This window comes from Elaeis guineensis, chromosome 13 (genome assembly GCF_000442705.2).
Source record: "Elaeis guineensis isolate ETL-2024a chromosome 13, EG11, whole genome shotgun sequence".
Classification (NCBI taxonomy): domain Eukaryota; kingdom Viridiplantae; phylum Streptophyta; class Magnoliopsida; order Arecales; family Arecaceae; genus Elaeis; species Elaeis guineensis.
In genome coordinates, this window is record NC_026005.2 from 3,467,146 (window position 1) to 3,492,609 (window position 25,464).

The 25,464-nt window shown below is 34.7% G+C and overlaps 1 protein-coding gene and 1 pseudogene across 1 annotated transcript; both read left to right on the forward strand.

Moving 5' to 3' along the window:
• The first annotated feature begins 2,616 nt into the window (after positions 1-2,616).
• LOC105060622 (patatin-like protein 2) lies at positions 2,617-22,330 on the forward strand. Its single transcript, XM_073247778.1, is given in 11 exon segments — positions 2,617-2,651; positions 7,387-7,495; positions 7,608-7,792; positions 8,075-8,264; positions 8,388-8,549; positions 20,422-20,508; positions 20,613-20,854; positions 21,132-21,294; positions 21,418-21,583; positions 21,682-21,974; positions 22,094-22,330. Coding segments are annotated over 11 exon segments (1,869 nt in total).
• LOC109504813 (probable peroxidase 61) lies at positions 3,719-4,729 on the forward strand (annotated as a pseudogene).
• Positions 22,331-25,464: the final 3,134 nt, after the last annotated feature.

Here is a 25,464-nt window from a genome sequence, read left to right on the forward strand (position 1 = left end):
ATCCTTATGATAGAAATTAGGGTAGAGTCTCAAATTAAGCATCCGCATGATAATTATCTGAATTTTAAAATCTGCTTATGATAAGTGACTTAACTCTTCTTGGTATATTTTTAAAATTATTTTATAATCTTTACATCGGTCTATTAAATGGTCAAGCATATTATGATTTATCTCTATATAAGAGTTAGATATATATTTTGATACTTTCATAAATAAATTACATTGGATATATGATATATTTTAAATAATAATTATTTTAAAAAATATAAGTAATTCATGAAAATATTTTTATATATATTCTATTTAGCTATAATCTGCATTGGTTTTACCAATAAAGATTATATGTTAGTTCTATCGATTTGTAATTTTATAATAGAATAGATGAATGGATGAGGTCGATTGTAGTGATTTGTGATCTATTTAACATGTGATTCGATAATTGGTACCATAAAAATAATTAATTATTTTTTTGTATGAAAGGTACAATCCGACCACCAACTTTTAGGGGTGTGCTATTATTAGATTTTGGATTTGTATGCGGTGAGTCCTCGAGGTATATGTATCAGTGTATGTGGTGCTATTATCAGTGTAAATTTTGCACGAACATGGTACCAGAATTAGTCATATATATTAACAACTCAAGCGAAATAAGTAATATATTTGAAGGGTCTAAAGTATCAAGGTAATTGGCATATTGTACAAAAAATAACATCTAGAAGCGTATATGACATACCAACTCGATTAGAGATGGATAAAAATTTGGATTTATATAAAGAAGAAGCTTTTCAGCAAGAAGAACAAACATTAGTCAAGTTTTTTATTGATGAAAAATTTGTAACGACACCTTTGAATAGGACTGATCTGCCGTCCAATGAAGTTGAAGCTAATTTTGTATTTAATATTGATGAGTTGGACGGCGACAATCAATTGATAGATAATGATGAGATAGAAGATAACACATATATCGATTATTATGATTCGAAGGAAGAACTACACATCGAGAAAGATACAAATATTGATGAGTAGATCTATATTCTTCGTTCAATCTTCTCTTGCAATAATGGTATGCGATATAATTATATTCATTAGAATATAATTAATTTTTTATTATTATTATTTAGTATTATATTTATTTATACGTCAAAAATTACAGATATGATATCAAGAGACAGACGATGATGTTCACATTCACAGTCTACTCCAGAGGTTGAGGCACCTTCACCGATCTTCATTGTCGCACCATCTCCATTGCCAGAGGATCCTGCACTGGCAGGTCCCAGTGAGGTGGGTCCCAGTGAGGCGGATCCGAGTGAGGTGGGTTCAAGTGAGATAGGTTCGAATGATATTATTATATTTTTTATATAATAAAATTTAATTCTTTTATTTGGATAGCTATCATAGTAATGATTTATTTATTATTGTTTCAGGCCAGTCTTCATTGATAGTGAGGCGAAGGTGAGGTCCATCGAAGAATCTCGCTCTAGAGCGTTGAAGATGAGAGCATCCAGGATAACATCTTCATATCGAGATACCATCCGGATATACCAGACCCATTAGAGGATGGTGCGAGCCGTGGCAGACTAAACTGAGCATCATATGCCGCAGCTATGCCTCTGTGATGCTTTTCGATTGGCGTCACATTCTACCGACTCAGAGAGAGATTTTTTACACTCACTTATAGATAAAATAAATTATATTATGAATATTTAATTTGCATAGTATTCTCCTAATATTTATTATTGACAGGGTGTATTCGACATCATTGATTTTTAAGAGGATCGTATGCGGCGAGCCATGGATATTCATTTATCGTTGCGTTATAAAGATTATCACCATCACATACATCAGCATTGGTACCATGTGATGCAGGATCATGGAGAGGAGGCAACGTGGTAGCAGCCCTATGACAGCATCACTATGAATGATTGGACTGTCATATGCTGGCATTATGAGGATCCGGCATATTAGGTTACCCATCCAACCTTTTTCTTTTTTTAAAGTTTAATGATTGAATCATTTATTCTTAAATTAAATTTATTATCTACTAATTTGACTAGTAACTATACAGAGAAGATGTGCCCAGAACGCTGCGAATCGGGTGAGACAAATCATACCGCATTATGGGGATTCGAGGTCGTTCGCTCATCACATGGAGCACATGATAGATAATTTTTAATTTTTAATTAGTATATAATTATCTAATTTTTTTAAAAAAATAATTAATTATTCTTAAATTGCAGAGAGATGTTGAGACTGGCGAGCTTTCTGATAGGATCAATATCTACCAACGGACCCACCAACGACGGTCAGGGGAGTGGACGACGGGGAGCCAGGAGCTCTTTATAATTTTTTTCAATTATTTTTTTATTCACAGTCTGATTTTTATTACAAAATTAAAATAGCTATAACTTCAATTTTTAGGACCGTATGACAGATATGAGATCCCTGCCTACCTCTGAGGGCTCGACTGCATCCACAGATGATGAGATCTATGATCAAGTATTTGGTATGAGATCCTGTTATGTTAGAGGTCTAGGGGATGGGATCACTGCTCCCTCATCCTCACGCTCGTCTAGGGCTGACATCCATTCTGCCTGCGAGGCTCGACTGACGGAGATGCAGAGGCAACTGAGCAGCAAGCTCAGGAGTTGGTTGCATACATCGACGAGTATCAGCAGCTCCAGATCCAGATGATGGAGCAGATGGCGCAAATAAAACAGACAATACAGCTGATAAGGCAGCAGCAAGCCAGTCCGAGCTCTTTCGAGCACTCTCCTTTCCCATCTCGTTCTCCAGATGCCGACACTTGACGGCTTCTTCATGTAGTTTTTTATTTTTATTTCAAACTTCTTATAATTTTAATTTAATATAATAAAATAATAAAATTTATTTATGAGTTTATTGTATAAATTTTTTATTTTAATTTTTATTTTTAATTTATAAAAAATATTATAAATATAAATTAAAAATATATATTCATAAATTATTTTTTTTAAATATGTTTAAATTATTAGCGATGAAATTATTTTTGATGAAATATTAGATGTCAAAAAAATTTTAGTACGATAATTTCATTTTTTAATAAATATAAAATTATTAAAATTTTATATAAAATTAATAGCGACAAAAATTTATTCATCATAAATAATTATTAGCGATACAAATTTTTATCGAAAATTATTGTATTTACGACATAAGTTTTACGTCGCTAATATTATTTAAATTTGATTTTCAAAAGATTTATTATTAAATTAATAGCGATAAAAAAATTTCATTGCAAAAAAAATTATTTGTGAAGTAAATTTTTCGTCGCTAAAAGTTTTTATAAAATTTATTTCAGAAAAAAATTAATAAAAAATTAATAGCAGTGAAAATATTTTCGTCGCTATTAATTTTTTATTTATTAGCGACGTTATAATTAGTCACAAATATTTTTTTTATGATTAAAATTTTTCATCGAAAATATTTTAATGACGAAAATTATTCGTCACAAATAAATGTTATTAACGATGAAATATTTTTTTTATCGTAAAATATTATCAACAATATAATTATTTATGATGAATAATTAATGACGAAATTTTTATCATAAATAACTATTAGCAATAAAAATTAATTATTAGCAGTGAAAAATTTTCGTCGCTGATAACATGTTTTGTTGCAGTGAAATTACAAAACTCTTTTAGTTGACCTTTTATATTAACCTGATGTTATGGCAATGGTGTTGTTAGTTACAGGGAGATGCGACGGTGTGCAGTCCGTACTGTCGAATCAGTAGACCTACCATCTCCTTCTATTTCATGGGATCAAGCCCTTGCATACTTCCAATCTCGAGGTCTGGATGTGCTTGACCTTGGAACAACATTAGGTAACATACATGATCTCTAACATCTTCTCTTCCTATACTTTGATAAGTTCTACTCATCTACTGTACCTGGAAGCAACCTTCTGACAAAAAAATCAACTTATCTTGAAATGTTCAGTGCAGTTTCTGGTCTTGTTAAGGGATCAAGTTAATTTTACTTATACAAAATAACCCTAGTTAGTTGTTCAAAAATAAGCTTATTTGCATGTAAATAATTTTAAAATAACCTTATTAGGATGCCAATGATGACAAGTTTTCTTTGGATAACTGACGTAATTTGTATATTGCCATTCCTCAACCTTACTTGTATTACTTGATAAATTTAGTAGGTGACAGCATATATATTACCATATACAAAACTGTTCTCTCTCGAGTAAAACTTCATTTTAGTTTCTATACCTTTTAATATGTAGGTGCTCACACCATGTGAGTGACTCACTGCCATTACATCCATGATCGCATTCATAACTTCAACCACACCGCCAAACCAGACCCGATCATGGCTCGATCTCTCTCTCTCTCTCCAGCTGATTAGGAGGAAATGCCAGCCACAATGCTATGACATGCACCGAGATCCGACAGTCTTCCTAAATCCCATATCCGGCAAGAACTACACATTTGAGAACTCCTACAACAAACGAGTACTAAGGAAGTTGGGTGTGCTTGGAATAGACCAGCGGTTCACTTCCTCTGAGGATGGAAGGCGGATAGCTGATCAGTTTGCCCATAATTTCGAAGATTTCAGGCGTTATTTTGCTTTCACAATGAGCCGAATGGGGAGCATAAGAGTGCTAGCTGACAGGTACCAAAGGTGAGATTCGGGGTCACTGTCGGTACACAAATGCAAAGAATCCAAAAATTTGATGTGAGGAATTACATCTTGACCATTAATTTTAGTTGAACAACATCTTGTTTCCTTTGGCAAATTGGAGCTCTTCTTATTTCTAGACTGAGTGGTGTGCTTAGCTAGATCGTCACCTATTCAAATAAGGATTGTCTTTTTCCTATCATCGCGGCAATGCAAGACTACTTCAAGCATCTCTATAAATTGCAGCAAGAACAAAAGTCATACTTTCATAGAATAACAGTTTATTAATGAATACTAGTAACGTTAGAACGATGCAATGGCAAAGCATGGGTCGAAACACATGCATGTTATAAAGCATAAAGCTTGCATCCTTATCCAATGCGGTTAGAGAGCCATCTGTAAATGAGCTGATGTACAACCGCACATATGAGCTGGACGTGGGATCGTAGCCAGCTGTGGCTTGATAGAAGAAATCACTGTGAAGGTTTGCAGAATGGCTGAGTCTATCACAATAATAGCTCACCTCAGTAGATGACCAGGGTGAATTAGAGATGCCATAAGGTTCATCCCAAATAAAAGTATCAGGATTCAGATCGGTACACATCCGATCTGAGCACTTCTGTCAGTAGAGACATCGTCTAGAGTACAAGGATGTCTTTTATTCAGCTCAGTATAATATCGATCTGAATCTACTTACAGATAGATTGGTACGCTAGGATCTGATGCTTTAAGATCGATACCTCCTTGATCTCATATGATGATGCCACATGTCTCGAGGTGGTTTAATATACCAACAGTCACCGTACCATAATTCGAAGTGTTTGAGCTACGAACATGCATGCATACATGTGCACAGAGGCAGCGGATATATCCTACTCCTGTACGGAAAAACAAGAAGTTAATTGGTTAAAAACAGTATTATTTGCAAGCCGGGATTCTCTCCAGCTTGGTGTCGAACTGGAGAGATCAGTTGCCACTCACCGTCGGTCAATGTATGGTGGAACATCCAGCACTAGAGCATGGCAGAGACAACCCTGCATACATGCATGTTTCATGGATTCCATTCAATCATCAATTGTTCAATGATATACAGATAGCCGTTGATTGGCCACTGGAAATCTCCAGTTCAATCTCCAATGGGAGAGGTTTCGAACTCATTATTTGCACCTAGATATATCAATAGGAGCCTAAAAATTAAGCAAGCAAAACTGGTTTAATCAATGTGATATCATGCAACCCAGAAGCAAAAAAATTTATGAACTTTGTAAATTGTTCCAAGGCATATACATGTGGATGTCACAAATAGTGAAAATATATAAACCATATGATGTATGCTAAATAAATTAATTTTTACAACAACAATCTGAAAAAAAAAAAAAAAGAAAAATTATGGGGAGGACTTTCTTCCTCTAATTTTATGCTATGTTGAAGGCAACACCATAAAACAAGCCGCCTCCCGCCTCTTGGACACGAAGTGTACGAGGAGCTCCAGCTCTCGTCCAAGACGTTCAAACAAAATGTCCAGATTCCTATTCCTCCTCCTCCTTCTCTCCTAGGTTGCTCGATTCTGCGCCGTCTCCTTGAAATCCTCGAGGCGCGGAGGATGGATCTCAGCGTGGGATTTCGGGAATATCGCTCTGGATCGGAAACTGGAACTATCTGGTGAAGGTGGATTCTAGATTCCCGATTTATTTTTTTCTAGGATCTGTTTTAGAGCCATGAGTCCTTCTTTTGATCCTGGTATTGGCGTTTTGGAGGAAAATTTTATTATATCATTTGATTGTTTGTTCCATTAATTTTATCATGGATTTCTAACATCTTTTCTGATCCGCGTGTAATATTATTATTTCTATTGAGAGTGTGGCTGCACCAACGAAAGCGGACATGGAGCGTTGGTCGTGTTGTCTCATTGATGGCGGCCTTCGGCGCTCTCTCTCTCCCAAAACAAAAAAAGGAAAAAAAAAAAAAAGAAAGATTCCAGGGCCGGTATTGGAAGAACATCAATTGCTTGACCGCTTCTAAATTTCCACGGCCATGCCAACAAGATGGATCGTTTGAAATTTTCTAAGAAAAGACGAAACCCCACACAAGGAGCAATTAACGAAGAATCAATTGATGTGTAGAATTTTTTTTGATTTTGTTTACGATAGAATGAGCCTATTTAACAATTTCTTACAAACAAGGAGAAGCCATGCAAGCATTTATGAGGCCTTGTTTTATGTCCGTGAATGATTCGCCTAGCATATTCGATCTGACCTTGTACCATCAATCTGTATTGTTATTATGATTGTAAACTTAATGCAGCCACACTAAAAAAACAATAAATAAAATATAAAAAAAATGAGGAACCAATCGGCATCCTCCGGTACTAATGGGTGGTGGTTAGTTGTCAGCATCATAAATGGCCCCTAGCTACATGGATCCGGTCCGGTCTAAGTGCCATGTCTAGATCATCCGCATGGTCTAACCTTCTGACTCAGTTCTGGGATCGACCTTCTGACTCTTACCCTTTCCTCCCCTTCATTGCCTATAAATATAAATTTAGGAATGGATTCTTCATCATACGAAAACCGAAGCTATTAAGCATCCCTTGGTTCATAGTCTTAACTCTTGAATTGCGCAGACCTAGCTTTGTTTGAAGCCCGATAGACAGCTTCATGGGTTCCCTTAGCTTGAGCCTTTCAACCGTCAGCAATGGCACCGCCACGCCAAGGTCTCCACCTTCCCTTGGAAAGATGGTTACAGTGCTAAGCATAGATGGCGGGGGTGTGAGAGGCATCATCTCAGGAACTATCCTTGCCTTCCTCGAATCCAAGCTTCAGGTAGGGAAATCCTATTCCATTCAATAGATCAAGAAGTTCTACATGTAATTGATAGGTGCAATTAATATTCTTCCTCGGCAAGCAACAATAACGTTTGTTTGGCTGCATGCAGGAGATTGATGGAGAGGATGTGAGACTTGTGAATTACTTTGATGTTATTACTGGAACAAGCACTGGTGGGTTGGTGACCGCCATGCTCGCTGCTCCAGATGAGAATAATCGTCCACTCTTCGCGGCGAAGGAAATCAATGACTTCTACCTTCAAAATTGTCCAAAGATTTTTCCCAAGAGTGGTAAGTATGGGGAGACATCGTCCAAACTCCTTAAAATACTGAATTTAGAGATGTTGAGAAGAGTGATTCTAGTCATACCTAGGAGTAGAAAAAACAAAAAAAAAAAAATGAAGACCAGGTCTGATGTGTACATGAAACTCCAGACTATGATACATGCGCATGTTTATACGTAACCAAAGACCGAGGCTTAAGGAATTGAATGAAAATTTGTATATATGATAACTCTGTGATAAGAATTTATAGTTGCCCACTTACATTAAGCAATTCATGATGCTTCTCCATGCAGCAAGGGAATTTTAGGATCAGTGGCGAGCTTATTTGGCAGCATCACGGGTCCAAAGTACGACGGCAAGTATCTCCACTCCAAAGTAGAGCAATTGCTTGGTGGGACTAGACTCCATCAGACTTTAACAAATGTAGTTATTCCCACTTTTGACATCAAGCTTCTCCAGCCTACCATCTTCTCCACCTTTGAGGTATATATTATATACGTTTCCCTCTCCCAAAAACACCATTTAAATTTGGCATGAACTCTTTTTCTTCCTTTGACACAATTAGGCATGCATAACGTTAAATTTACCTCTTCCCCTTCTCTACAGGCTAAGAAGGAAGCTTCAAAAGATGCTCTTCTGTCAGATATATGCATAAGTACTTCTGCAGCCCCGACATACCTTCCCGCACACTATTTTCAAACCAAAGACGTCGACGGAAAGTCCCGAAGCTTTAATCTCATTGATGGAGGGGTTGCAGCAAATAATCCAGTAAGTCATCAAAAGAACACCATTTCAGTTATTAATTTCTACTGGAGGCGTTAAATTTACCTCTTCCCCTTCTCTACTTGGCTGATATGTACTAATCTAATATGCCATGCATTTTCATCATCATTCACGTTGTTTGATAAAGCAATTAATAAAAATAATTATCATCATAATCAACAAAAGCATTGTAATCAACATTCAATATCCTAAAATCATCTAATACATATCTAGAGCCATAATAAGTTATCCCTAAATACACGTCAATACAAGTACCATGGAAGTTTAAACTATATCCTAAATCCAGAAAGGCACTTACAGAAACCAAGTTTCATTAAATATCTAATACATATAGGACACCATATATGAGCATGTATAGTACGACCATCATTCAGCATTGTGGGTCCCTATACCTTTTATTCCAACTCTAGAATTATCTCCTACATATATCCATCTTGTTTCAAGATTGATTCGATGGTACTATTCTTCCATCCATGGCCAGAAATCATAATATCCTATCTCAACTCGTGGCTGATATGCCACATTTCATGCATGGTGAATTAGTCTACATGCTTTCATTTTTTTTACTTTTATAATTATGTAACATTATGTTTGTCTTTCCGATAAAGGACTAATTACAATCGTACTTCAGCTTATGATAGATCAAATACAATGCTACAACTTAGTCCAAGATTGATTCAACACATTCACGCATACCATATTTCTTATATGACCAATTTGTCCAAATACTGTCCATACCCTATCTATATTATTAAAATTATGATCTGATTTTTGGCATCATTATAATCACAATCATACTCTAGCCTATGGTAAATCAAACACAATGCGCCCACTAGTTCGAAGCTGATCTAATATATATGCTATATTTTTTGCATGACCAACTAATCCAGATGCCGCTCAAACCCTATCAATTAAGTTATGTTTTTCCTACTCAGATATTATTAAGCACCAATTAATTATAATTCAAGCAACATTAATTCAACCATGTATAATACATGTACCGTATTTATAAAATATACATCAATCGTACATATGCATATTTATATGATTTTTATAAACATATAGACGATCATGTTGAAAACTCTACCTCCACCGACGATTGACTCAAACACTATGAATATCAACCGACTCCTAAATCCTTGAACTCAAGGCCAGGGAGTTTGGCTTAACATCATCTTGCCTAAGCAATGCTCACCTACAGAGTTAGGCCCATCAGATCAAATGTAAATGTTCATGGTTTATGATAGAAAGTTATAAAAGACTAATCTTGACTTCACAATTCCGAGTTGGGATCTCTCCTAGGGTTGACCCACACCATAAAACACCTTTGGACCCACCACTAGGCCACTAAATATATAGAGAGAGAAAGAGTATAGATGAGAGAGAAAGAAAAGAGAGGAAAGAGGGAGTTTTTTTTTAATTTTCTCTTATCTTTTTTGTTTCGGCTTTCTGAAAAAAATAAAGAAGGCAAAAAGCTTTAGGAACAACCACCTCCCCTCCCACATCGGCCATCCCCGATGGTAGCGATAACCCCCAATTGCTATAGCAGCTTCGGCCTTTGGCAATCTAAGCACGGCCACATCTGATGCTAGTGGCCGACTTGACAGAAGAAGAGAACAAAATAAGGGAAGTCTTGTTCACAAACTCCAACCCCTAAATACCAACGATAATGCCCATAGAATCTCCCTACCCAGAAAAAGGAAAAGTAGGGGTCTAATGGCCATACCTCATTTCTAAAGAAGTACTTGATCCTCTTTTCCGACCAGAATGGTGGTGGTTTGCGAATAATGCTTAATGCTAGTGGCCGACTTGACAGAAGAAGAGAACAAAACAAGGGAAGTCTTGTTCACAAACTCCAACCCCTACCTACCAACGATAATGCCCATAGAATCTCCCTACCCAAAAAAAGGAAAAGCAGGGGTCTAATGGCCATACCTCATTTCTAAAGAAGTACTTGATCCTCTTTTCCGACCAAAACGGTGGTGGTTTGCGAATAATGCTTAATGAAAAATCAAGAAAATCTCATAGATTGCAATGGCAGTTTGATTGAGGATGCATGAGGGGCAATGCCTAAAGGGAATAGGTGGCATTGTTTTTATAGAAAAAATCCTAGGATATCATTGGAATCTGACGAGACCTAGAATTTACTTTTTGTCGGACTTGAGAGAGGAGGTGGATGCTAATTGGGAGCTCTTTTCCTAGGCATGTGAGATTCAAAAATTTTTCTTTTTTTATCTGTTTGCTTTAAAAATCATATGAAAAAAAAAATATTCTTGATGGTCAAAGAATCGGATCCTTACACCCCCACCCAATCCATCATTCTCGCACTCATGTTCTCTCAATCCCACTCACTACAACAAAATAGGATATTAGTGATGAATATTTTCGTCGCTAATACTTATTAGCGACGAAATTTTTATCGCTAATATTTAGTTGCAAATAATACCATCGTTGATAATTATTTATGATAAAAAAAAAATTTCATCGCAAACAATCAATATTACTGATGAAAAATTTTTATCGTTAAAAAAATTATTTTTTAAAAAATTTATTTATGATAAAAAAATTTTAGTCATAAAAAAAGATAATTTATGTCGCTATTAATTCAATTAAAAAAATTTATAAAAAATAAATTTAAAAAAATATTAGCGATATAAATTTTTCATCATTATTAATTTAATATAAAATTTTAATATTTTTAAATATATTAAAAAATTTATTTACGATCAATTTTTCATCGCTAATATATTTTTTAGCGATCAATATTTCATCAAAAATAATTCCATCGCTAATAATTTATAGATTTTTTATAAAAATAATTTATGAATATTTATATTTAATTTATATTTATAATATTTTTTATAAATTAAAAATAAAAAATAAAAATAAAAAATTTACACAATAAACTCATAAATAGACTTCATCACCCTATTATATTAAATTAAAATTAGAAGAGGTCTAAAATAAAAATAAAAAGCTACACAAATAGACCGTCTAGTATCGTCATCTGTAGAAGACGAACGGGCTAGAAAAAGGGAGCACTCGGATGAACTCAGACCGACCTGCTACTGCCTCATCAGCTACATCATCTGCTCCATCTATACCATCCACTCCATCATCTGGATCTAAAGCTGCTGATACTCGTCGATGCATGCAGTCAACTCATCAGCTTGTTGCTCAGCCTCCCTCTGGACCTCCACCAGCCGAACATTGCAAGCAGCATGGTTGTTAGCCCTGGACGAGCGTGAGGATGAAGGAGCAGTGATCTCATGCCCTAGACTCCTAATACAACAGGATCTCATACCAAGTATCTGATCATAGATCTCGTCATTTGTGGATACGGTCGAGCCCTCAGAGGTAGGCTGGGATCTGAAAATTAAAGTTATAACTATTTTAATTTCGTACTGAAAATCAAACTGCAAATGAAAAAAATAATTGAAAAAACTTACAAAGTGCTCCTGGCTCCCCGTCGTCCATTCTCTTGACCGTCATTGATGGGTCTGCTGGTAGATATCGATCCTATCAAAAAACTCGCCACTCTCAGTATCTCTCTATAATTTGAGAATAATTAATTAAAAAAATTTTAAATAGTTAGAGAATTATATACTAATCAGAAATTACTTACCATCTGCTCCATGTGACGAGCGAACAACTTCAAACCCTCATAATGCGGTATGATCTGTCTAACCCGATTCATGATGTTCTGGATATATTTTCTGTGTACAGTTAGCAGTCAAATTAGTAAGTAACAAACTGAATTTAAGAATGAATGATTCAATCATTAAACTCTTAAAAAAAATTTAGATGTGTAACCTGATATTTCTAATCCTCTCATAATGCCAGCATATGACAGTCCAATCATCCATAGTGATGCTGTCATAGGGTCGCTGTCGCGCTGCCTCCACCTCATGATCCTGCATCATATGATACCAATACTGATGGATGTGGTGGTGATACTCCTTGAAATGCAAAGATAAATGAGCATCTATAGCTTGCTGCACGCGATCCTCCTCTAAATCAATAATATCAAATATATCCTGCCAATAATAAATATTAGACGAATACCGTGCTATTTAAATATTCACAGTATAACTTATTTTACCTATAACTGGATGTAGAAAATCTCTCTTTGAGCCAGTACAACATGACTTCAATCGAAAAGCGTCACAGGGGCATAGCTGCGGCATATGATGCCCAACTCGGTCTGTCATGGCTCGCACCATCCCCTAATGAGCCTGGTGTAGCTGGGTGGTATCTCGATATGGAGATGCTGCCCTAGGTGCTCGCGTCTTCAATGCTCTAGAGCAAAATTTTTCAATGGACCTCACCCTCGCCTCAAGCTCCTTTGTATGAAATCTTATTCCTCCAATGATACAGGATGCATAATGGTTAATCTTTCGATCGGAACCACATGCTAAATCATACAACTCATCGATCGCACCTTCTTCTTTATTAAAATATTTATATTTTATCTATACCATAAAATAAAAAATTATGTTGATTTAAATAATTATTTTTATAATTATTAAAAATAATATATTACTAGTATAACTTACGAGATCACCAAATCATTTTATAAATTTTCTCCTATATCGATCATCAGCATCCGTATTATTCTCTCTATATAATATACTCTTATGCTCAACATAACAAATTATGATTTTTAATTTTACATCGATATGAAAAAATTATTTAAAATATTTAACAATATGCTAAGATGGCACTTACTCAATGAAATCTTCAATTTTTTCATAATTATTTAGAACATAGAAGTGTGCCTTGAATAGCTCGTTCACGTCCATAAATTCATATCTCCTTCCATCAATGGGTCAAACCATTTATTTAAATATAGACAGCATCGATTTATTGTCACCCCATTCACGATCTACGTTACAATTTGTACGATTGAATATTATTTCGATATCGTTAAAATACATCAAGAAAAACATGACATATTCCGCAGCTACGTATGCTTGTGCTATAGACCTTTCAGACCATGCTTTATTACACACATACTTTTTTAGGATACCCAAAAATCTGTAAATAAAAATAAATTTAAATTTTAGAAATGCATTTACATCTTATAACTGATATGATAAAGTGCGTACAATTTCTTTATCTTTCAATAGGATATATCCACCAATAGTATACCAGTCTGACCAAAAGAGCTTTCTTTAGAAGTTGAATAGCCAGATGCACCATAACATCAAAAAATGATGATAGAAAAATTTTTTTTAACTTATAAAAAATAAGTACGATATCTTTCTCAAACTTCTCAAGCAAGTTAATCTTCAATTTTCGGTAACATAGTTCTCAAAAAAATACTCCCAACTCAATCAATACAGTTTGAACATCACCATCCAAATAGCCATGCATGACCACAAGAAGCAAGCGTTGCATCATCACATGAGAGTCATGACTTTTAAGGATCTCAATCCGAATTCTGACCTCGATACAATTCGGATCATGATCCAAATTTTATTTTTATCAATCAAATAATAAAATATTTGATTAATATTTTTTTTACTTTTTTCTTTTTTTTTTCTTTTTTTTCTATTTTTTCCCCTCGTTTCTCTCTTCTGTTCCTCCCTCTCCGCCGTCACCCACCCCTCTCCAGCTGACCCCCTCCCCATCGTCACCCACCCCTCCCTGCGGACCCCCTCCCTGGCCGACCCACTCTGCGGCCCTGTGGCATCGTCGTGTTGCGGCCGACCCCCTCCCCACCCCATTTCACCCTCGATAGCCCTCCGACCCCATCTCCATCGGTCGACCCTCTACCTGGCCTCATGGCACCGTCGGCCGCCCATGGCCCCGTCCCTGCCCCTGTCTCGACCCCGGCCACCCCCATCTCGCCCCGGCTGCCCCCCAACCCCATCCCCGCACCAGTTTCGCCCCCGACCACCCCCCGACCCCATCTCTACCGGCCGACCCCCTTCCCGATCCTGTGACGCTGTCGACCGCACATGGCCCCCTCCCCGCCTCCGTCTCTCCCCCAACCGCCCCCCAAACCCATCCCCGCTCCTATTTCGCTCTCGACCGTCGGCAGACCCCATCTCCGCCGATCGACCCCGTCTCTATCGGTCGAACCCCTCCCCGGCCCCGTGACGTCGCCGGCCACCTACGGCCCCCTCTCCGCCCCTGTCTCACCCCCAACAGCCCCCCGAACCCATCCTCACCCCCGTCTTGCCCCCGACCGCCCCCCGATCCCATCTTCGCCGACTGACCCCCTCCCCAGCCCCGTGGTGCCACCGGCCACCCATGTCCCCCCCATAACCCCCTTTGCCCCCCGGTGGCCCGATCAACATAAAAAAAAATGGGGTGGAATACCTTACCTCCGGCAAATGGCAATGGCAACAGTGGCACAGCAATGGTTAGGACGACAGATTGCGGTGGTGATGGTGGAGACAGGTTTGCCGGTGGGAAGAGAGGGGGTATAGCAAGGAGAGGGAGAGAGGAGAGGGGAAAGATGAGAGGGGAGAGCACGGAGAGAGAAGAGGGGAGAGGGAGAGAGGAGAGGGGAGAGGGAGAGGAGAGGGTTTCGTGCGAAGGGACATCGAGTTGATATACATTAAATACAAAACTATTAGCGATCAAAATTTTCATCGCAAATACAATTATTAGCGATGAAAAATTATTTTTGTCACCAATAATTCTCGTCAAAAAAAATTTTCTCACTAAAATTTTTTTTCTCTAAAAAAGATTATTTATGATGAAAAAATAAAATTTCATCGTTAATAATACTATTAGCAACGAAAATTTAATTTTCGCCACCAATAATGCCTGCCAAAAAAATTTCTCCACTTAAAAATTTTTTTCTCTAAAAGAATTTCGCCTAAAAAAAATTATTGATGATGAAAAAAAATTTATCATTAATAAACTTATTAGAATGAAAATTTATTTTCATCATCAATAATTTTTGTCAAAAAAATTTTCTCATTAAAAAAATTTTCCATTAAAAAAAATTATTTATGATGAAAAAATAAAATTTCATCATTAATAATGCTATTAGCAATGAAAATTTAATTTTCATCACCAATAATTTTAGTCAAAAAAATAATTTTCACTAAATAATTTTTTTTCTAAAAGAATTTCATCCAAAAAAAATTATTGGTGATGAAAGAAAATTCATCGTTAATAAATTTATTGCCAACAAAAAAAAATTTTCGTCACCAATAATTTTTGCCAAAAAAAAATTCTCACTAAAAAATTTTCTCTCTAAAAAATTTCATAAAAAAAATTATTGACGATGAAAATAAAAAATTTCATCATTAATAAATTTATTAATAACATAAATTTTATTTTTATCATCAATAATTTTGGTAAAAAAAATTTTAAAGAATATTTGCGATAAAAATTTATTTTACATCGCTAATAATTAACTACCCTTTGAATAACAATTTTATAAAAAATTAATTTTAGATTTTTTCACCAAAAAAAATTTCCATCCAAAAAATTTAATAACAAAAAATGACATTAAAAAAATATTCATGATGAAAAATAAAATTAAATTTTTTAATCTAAAAAATTTTTGGTCTAAAAAATTTTTCAAAATAATTTCATCAAAAAAATTAATTTTTTATTAATCAAAAAATTATATAAATAGTTAATTTGTGATTATTCCTTCAAAAAAATTATGTACATAAAAATTATAATTTCGATGAAAAGTTTAATTTACGTCGCTAATAATTGGTATAAGAATAGCTCTTCGACTTCTGCAATGGAATGGGCACTATGGAACATCGATAGTTTTGAGATCTTTGATCTCCAAGGAGCTCGTCTTCTTCTTGAAATCCTTATTCCGAAAGTCAGAGTACAAAAATATCACAGCGATTCTGAAATCGTGAGAGAAATCTATCAAGACTAAGTCGTAAATTATCGAATACTTATGATGAAAATATTAGTAAAATAAGAATTATCTTTCCTGTTGTATCCATCTCATAAAGCAATACCTTAGCAAATTAACCTTCACTGGCACTGTCCCTGCACAAATAGTAAGTCAAATGCTTCCATCGCATGACAGAAGAACATAGCTCCAAAGGATATATTGATACTGCAAAAACCTGTAGAATATTATTCTCTCAAACTTCTCTTTCACTATTCTATAGAAAGAAAGTAATAATTTCTTGCAAAACAAGAGGAAAGGGGGAGCATTTAAACTCAAATTCAAAGACAAGATCTAAGCCTTAAGAGTAAACTAACCTTATCATGCCACCATGTGAATAACTTTTTTTGTGGATCATGTTTTAACGTATAAAGATTCTGAATTATCTCCTTTCTATATTCTTGGATAGATACAAGGTCTTTGTACTTTATGATCTCTAGTCAGTCTATAGAACCAACAACTTATACAAAATTGAGCAATGAGATAGATTTCAGAGAAACTTTGAGATGATTAATATAAAAAAGCATGCCTCATAAATCATAAAATGAACTGTTTACAAATAAAAATAAATATAATACGTATTTATGATAAATTTTTTTTGATCGTAAAAATAGTTTATTTACAATAAAAAAATTTTGTCATAAATAATGATCAATTTTTTATCTTTTTTCTCAATTTTCAATTTTTTTAACTACTGGTGACGAAACAAGTTTCGTTGCGAATAATCCCGTATTTACAATAAAATCTTTTTTCATCGTAAAAAGAGTAATTTACAATGAAAAATTTTTATCATAAATAATCTATAATTTTTATTTTTTTAAAATTTTTAATTAATTTTTTAGCTATTTGAGATGAAAATATTTTCATTGTAAATAACTCTATTTATGATGGAAATAGTGTTTTATCACAAATACTTAAATTATTTACGATGTAATATTTTTATCATAAATAATCTATAAATTTTATATTTTTAAATTTTTTTATTTTTTTCAAAATATTGACGATGAATCTATTTCATCGTAAATAATTAAGAATTTATGATGAAAAATAATTTTCATTGAAAATACTTATTTATTTATGATGTAACATTTTCGTCGTAACTAATCTGTAATTTTTGAATTTTTAAATTTTTTATTTTTTAAAATATTAATGATGAAAATATTTTTGTCATAATTTATTGATTATTTATGAAATAAATTAATTTTTATCATAAATACTTAATTATTTATAATGTAATATTTTCATCGTAACTAATCTATAATTTTTAAATTTTTTAAATTTTTTATTTTTTTCAAAATATTGATAATAAAAATATTTTTATCATAAATAATCGATTATTTATGTTAAAAATTAATTTTTATTATAAATATTCAATTATTTTTGACATAATATTTTTATTGCAACTAATCTATAATTTTTAAATTTTTTTATTTTTTTCTAAATATGGATGATGAAATCATAAATAATTGATTATTTATGATAAAAATTAATTTTTATCATAAATATTTAATTATTTATGATGTAATATTTTTATCATAAATATATTCTAATTTTTTAATTTTTTAAATTTTTTATTTTTTTTAAATATTGACAATGAAAATATTTTCATCGTAAATAATCGATTATTTATGATAAAAATTAATTTTTATCATAAATATTTAATTATTTATAATATAATATTTTTATCATAAATATTATATAATTTTTAAACTTTTAAATTTTTTTATTTTTTTCAAAATATTGATGACTAAAATATTTTTATTGTAAATAATCGATTATTTATGATGAAAATCAATTTTTATCTAAAATAATCAATTATTTATGATAAAATATTTTTATTATAAATAATATATAGTTTTTAAAATTTTTAAATTTTTAATTTTTTTTCAAATATTAGCGACGAAATAGTTTCGTTGGGAATATGGTTATTGTCAATAAAAAATATTTTTCATCATAAATACTTAAATTATTTATGATGAAAATATTTTTATCATGAATATTTTAAAATTTAAAATTAAAATAAATGATGAATTATTTATAATAAAAATATTCATCGCAATTATTTTATATTTACGATGGAATTTTTTTCCGTCGCTGATAGTAAACTATTTAAAATAAAAAAATATTTTTATCATAAATATTATATTATTTATGATGAATTTAATTTTTTATTATAAATACAGTTATTGACGATGAAAATTATTTACGTCGTAAATAATTTTATTACAAAAATATTTTTTTATTATAGTGACTCATACTTTCACACTTCATTGCACACTCTCTCTCATTCTCACACACCACAATTCTCTGCCATTTTTTTTTCTTACATCTCTCTCTTCTTCCTCTCTAAACTAGTCCTAGATGGGTTTTATCATGCCACGTCCTGCTCCCATCCTTATGATAGGAATTAGGGTAGGGTCTCAAATTAAGCATCCACGTGATAATTATCTAAATTTTGACATCTGCTTATGATAAATGGCTTAACTCTTCTTAGTATATTTTTAAAATTATTTCATAATCTTTACATCAGTCTATTAAATGGTCAAGCATATTATGATTTATTTCTGTATAAGAGTTAGATATATATTTTGATACTTTCGTAAATAAATTACATTGAATATAAGATATGTTTTAAATAATAAGTATTTTAAAAAATATAAATAATTTATAAAAATAATTTATAGATAAAGATTATATGTTTGTCCTACCGATTTGTAATTTTATAATAGAATAGATGAAGCAATCTATCTATTGTGTGATTCGACAATTGGTACCATAAAAATAATTAATTATTTTTTGTACCAAAGGTACAATCCGACCACCAACTTTCAGGGGTGTGCTATTATTAGATTTTGGATTTGTATGCGGTGAGTCCTCGAGATTTTTTTCTCTTTTTTCTCAAGTCTTGAGGTTTTCGGGAAGTATTCTTTTATTTTCTCTACGAAAGTAACATCTCCCAGAAATCTGCCGTTTTTGGGTGGAAAAGATTTGAAGGGTATGCTTTATTTCCCCAACAGATCGGCCATCAAATTTGTAATACAAAAGACATGAAGGCGAAAAGTTCAAAAGAAGGCTCTTTTTTTTATCCCCTTACATTATTATTATTTTTATTGAGAGTGTGGCTGCACCAACAAAAGCGGACACGAAGCGTCGGTCGTGCTCTCGTTGAAGGCGGCCTTTGGCACTCTCTCTCTCCACAAACCAAAAAAAAGAAAAAAAGAAAAGAAAAGTTCCAGGGGCCGGTATTGGTGACCGCTTCTAAATTTCCCCGGCGATGCCAACGAGATGGATCGTTTGAAATTTTCTAAGAAAAAAATGAAACCCTACAAAGAGCAATTAACGAAGAATCAATTGATGTGTAAATTTTTTTTTAATTTTATTTACGATAGAATGAGCCTATTTAATAATTTTTTATGAACAAAGAGAAGCCATGCAAGCATATATGAATTCTTGTTTTATATCCGTGAATGATTCGCCTAGCATATCCGATCTGATCTTGTACCATCAATCTGTATTGTTATTATAATTATAAATTTAGTCCAGCCACACTAAAAAAATAATAAATAAATTTTAAAAAAAATGAGGAACCAATCGGCATCCCCGAATACTAATGGGTGGTGATTACTTGTCAGCATCATAAACGGCCACTAGCTACATGGATCCGATCCGATCTAAGTGCCATGCCGAGATCATCCGCATGGATCGATCTTCTGACTCAGTCCTGGGATCGACCTTCTGACTCTTACTCTTTCCTCCCCTTCGTTGCCCATAAATATAAATCTAGGAATGGATTCTTCATCCTGCGATAACCGAAGCTATTAAGCATCCCTTGGTTCATAGTCTTGACTCTTGAATTGCACAGACCTAAGTTTGTTTGAAGCCCCGAATCCCACAAGCTTTAGTATATTACAACTAGACAGCTTCATGGGTTCCCTTAGCTTGAGCCTTTTAACCGTCAGTAATTCCCTTGGAAAGATGGTTACAGTGCTGAGCATAGATGGCGGGGGTGTGAGAGGCATCATCCCAGGAACTATCCTTGCCTTCCTCGAATCCAAACTTCAGGTAGGGCAATCCTATTCCATGCAATAGATCAAAAAGTTCTACATGTAATATATAGGTGCAATATTCTTCCTCAGCAAGCAACAATAACGTTAGTTTGGCTGCAGGAGCTGGATGGAGAGGATGTGAGACTTGCGGATTACTTTGACGTTATTGCTGGAACAAGCACTGGTGGGTTGGTGACCGCCATGCTCGCCGCTCCAGATGAGAATAATCGTCCACTCTTCGCGGCGAAGGAAGTCAATGACTTCTACCTTCAAAATTGTCCAAAGATTTTTCCTAAGAGTGGGTAAGTATGGGGAGTCATTGTCCAAACTCCTTAAAATGCTCAATTTAGGGATGTTGGGAAGTGGTTATTGTCATACCTAAGGCATAAAACCACCAAAAAAAATGCAAAAAAAAAAAAAAAGAAGAAGAAGAAGAAGAAAAAGACCAGTCCTGATTTGCACACGAAACTCCAGAGACTAAGATACATGCACATGTTTATACGTAACTAAAGACTGAAGCTCAAGCACTTGAACGTAAGTTTGTATGATGACTCTCTGACAAGAATCTGGAGCTGATTTCTTATATTAACTTCGTGATGCATCTCCATGCAGCAATGGAATTTTAGGATCAGCGAAGAGCTTATTAGCTAGCATCACGGGCCCAAAATACGACGGCAAGTATCTACACTCCAAAGTAGAGCAATTGCTTGGTGGGACTAGACTTTATCAGACTTTAACAAATGTAGTTATTCCCACTTTTGACATCAAGCTTCTCCAGCCTACCATCTTCTCCACCTTTGAGGTATATATTACATATGTTTCCCTCTCCCAAAAACACCATTTAAATTTGGCATGAACTCTTTTTCTTCCTTTGACACAATTAGGCATGCATAACGTTAAATTTACCTCTTCCCCTTCTCTACAGGCTAAGAAGGAAGCTTCAAAGGATGCTCTTCTGTCAGATATATGCATAAGTACTTCTGCAGCCCCGACATATCTTCCCGCACATTATTTTCAAACCAAAGACGTCGACGGGAAGTCCCGAAGCTTTAATCTCATTGATGGAGGGGTTGCGGCAAATAATCCAGTAAGTCATCACAAGAACACCATTTCACTTATTAATTTATGCATTATTTTATAAAGAAAAACTAACGCGTCGATTGTAATCATTTTAAATGATTGAGAACAGACATTATTGGCACGAAAGAAATTTTCCTACAAAATGCTGACTTCTTGCCAATCAAGCCAGTAGACTATGGAAAATTTCTGGTTCTCTCGTTGGAGACTGGATCAGCCAAGCAAGAAGAGAAATTGAATGCATCCAAGGCATCCAAGTGGTGGGGCGTCCTTGGATGGCTATACAACAATGGCACGACACCATTGATTGATAGTTTTAGTCAAGCTAGTTCTGATATGGTGGACATCCTTGCCTCTGTCGTATTCCAAGCATTGCATTGCGAGGGCAACTATCTTCGAATACAGGTAATAATAACATTCTAGCCGCTAATTAAAGGAATGATAATGAGATTTCATTTTCTAAGTTTCTTATTGATTTGATGGATGATGGATGCATGCGACTGAACTATTTGGTTGGCTTATAGGATGATACTTTGATGGGTGACACATCATCTGTAGATGTATCTTCCAAAGAGAATTTAATGAAGCTCGTTCAAATTGGCAAACAACTGCTCAAAAAACCAGTATCGAGGGTTTACTTAGACTCTGGAGTGTATGAAGCAGTCCAAATGGCAGGAACAAATGAAGAAGAACTGACTCGTTTTGCCAAGATGCTTTCCGATGAAAGAGGACTCAGACTTGGAAAGATGCATTTGAATTGATAGCATCGGCATGGTGCCAAACAAGAGATCGTCAATTAATTCCCTTCGTCTATGGAATAAAATTATTCTTTCATTCTTCTTTGTTCATTGAATAAAATGGGGGTAGCTTCCTGCTACTTCCTTTTTACATCAAAAAAAAAAAATCTTTTATTCTTTCTTCTGTTACAAAATATTCTTTTATTCTTTTATTATGAGGACCAATAGCATTTCTGAAAGTATTGATCTTTAAATAACATTTTTGAACAAAAAGTTTGGGAGATAATCTGTTCTATAATACATGCATATGATTTCTTTTTTTTGATGAAAGAATCATATCTTGTTGCTTGTCTAAATGAAGAGAGATCGTATGCTCGCACCTGTTGCTGAAGAAGACCTTTCCGGAGATTGCACTGAAAAAGCAATCAAACATTTGATGCTTAAGTGAATGAATTAGTGATAAGTGAAACTTCTTCTGAGAAAATTAAAAATATTGGAACTTCAATTTCCCACTTGAGGAGTTGTTTGTAGGAGATACTAAACGTACGTAGTGCTTTTCTAGTAAATGAATTTGATGAAAAAGATATATAATAGAGTGTTTGGGATATCTTATAAAAATATACTATTTTTCTTTTGGACCCAATTATTCGTAATTGTGAGAAGGATCGTGAATATATATAGGCAGCAGACCCTCAAGATTGTACTTAAGTCAGGTTTTCTATCTATCCATAATTTATAAAGTATGGAAGAGATTGATTTGGAAGTCACAAGATTAAGTGTATGGGCAGTAGTCAGAAGAGCATCCCTCCAATATCAAATAGAAAGATTCTTTTGCACCATTATTGACTTAACCATCCCTAAAAATATTCTACTTCTACTTTCTGTGACACCATTTTATTATGGAGTTTCAGGAATGTCAACTATCGATGTATTTCTTGCTCATCACAGAGCATCCTAAAGTGCTCAGATAAACATTCATGCTCTCAATCAGTTCTTAAAATTTTGACTATTTTATCTAGTTGATTTCAACCAGACTTAAATATCATCTAAAGCAATCTAATGCTTCTAACTTTTGGAAGATTAAGTAAACATGATCAAAACTTATAAAATCATCTATAAATATAATGAAATATGAGGCCTCATGCCTTATCTTTCTATTTATTGGACCATAAATATCAGAGTGGATTAATTGTAATAAAGTTTTCGCTCTAGTTTCTTTATCAAATAATTTTCTAGTCATTTTTCTATAGGTAATATCATAAGTGGGCAATTCTATTTTAGCGAGTGAGCCCAAAAGATCTTTTCTAGCTAATCTATTCATTCTCTGATATATGATATATACTAATCTAGTATGACATATATTTACATCATCATTCACATTGTTTGGTAAACTAATTAATAAAACAATTATCATCATAATTAACAAAAGCATTGTAATCAACATCCAATGCCATAAAACTATCTAATAAATATCTAAAGCCATAATAAATTGTCCTTAAATACAAATTTACACAAATACCATAGAAGTTCAAACTATATCCCAAACCAAAAAGCATAATTATATAAACCAAGTTCCGTCAAATATCTAATACATATAGGACACAATATAAAAGCATAGTACGACCACCATTCAAGATTAACTTACAAATACCCATACCTTTTACTCCAACTCTGAAATTATCTCCTATATATATCCATCTTATATTGGGATTGATTCGATGGTACTCTACAAAAGCTCCTATATCACTAGCTATATGATTTGCGGCTCATGAGTCTATAGCCCATACAGAATGTGATTTATTAAGCAAAAAAAAAATTAGAAACATAAGAATAGAGCAAAGATATACCTTCTTTAGCTCAGTGCACTCACGAGCGAAGTAACTTGGTTTGCTACAGTTGCAGTAACACATCTTAGGCTTGTTCGATTAGTCTTACCAAATTCAAATACTTATCCTTTCTTTTTATTTATTTTAGAGAATTTCCAAACTTTTTATGCTTGAAACTAGGAACCTTGTGTGAGCTAAATTCAGCCACATAAGCTAATCCGAAAGATTTAGCTACCTCAAGGTGCTCATCAAAAATCTTCGTATTATCATTCTGCATCATAGTAATTATCATATATATGTGCTCCCAGCTCTTGCATAAGGATCTAATTACAACCTGAATCGATAATTCATAAGTGAGGGCGTGGCCAACTATTTTTAATTCTCTTATCATGTTTGATAGCTCCCTAAGATGCTGCCTCATAGTCTTATTTGGGTGCTTCTTGTAGGAGTCAAATTTAATAGTTAGCCTCCTCAACTTAATAGCTAAAGTACTCCTAAACTTCTCTTTCAAGGCAAGCCATATTTTTTGAGCTGTCATACTCCTCGATCTAACACATGATATCATCTTGTATACTGTTTAGCAACATGATGCAAGTAATGTTGTTTTTTCTTTTCCAAGCCAAATAAATCACCTGATCTCATCCTCAACCCTTATACACCTAATTTCTCCCTCGCAGGAAGTTCTCCCTCACAAGAGCTCTCTCTCTTGGAAGACCCCCCTGAACCCCTGAAGTGACTGCTGTCCGCTGTCTAGGAGCTTCTCTGCTCCTCCTCTCAGTGTCGCAGGATCTCTCTCTTCACGGGATTTTCTTCACAGGATTTTTCGTCCCCATGCAAGACCACGGGTCACCGTCCATAGATCTTCACAACAGAAAACCACCACACAGACCACTGTTCCTCTACAGGCCTTTTTAAAGGCCTTAAACCTAATTAAATTAGGTTTAGATCTCTTAAACTAGCCCAAACAAATCCCAGATCAAGCCTCGAACCGTCAGATCATGATTGGGAGCCACCCAGACCGTTCGATCGAGCTCCAGTCAACAAAACAGTGCCGTGGACCGCGAGAAACGGATGGAAAATCGATCTGCAGTCCATGCGCGGGTCTGTGGACCGCCCGATCCATGGTGGACCGGGAAAGTCAGGCCCCAGCGGTGCCTGGGCATGGGCCGGCCCGCCCGCACGGGCCTGGGCCACGCCCGCGCCGAGCGCCTGGGCCCGAGCCACGGCCCGCGCGCCCGCGCGTGGGCCGCACGCCCTCGCCTGGGCCGCACGCCTGGCCCGCACGCTGGGCGGCATCCCGCCACCTTCCACCGCGCCGCTGCCACTCCGCCG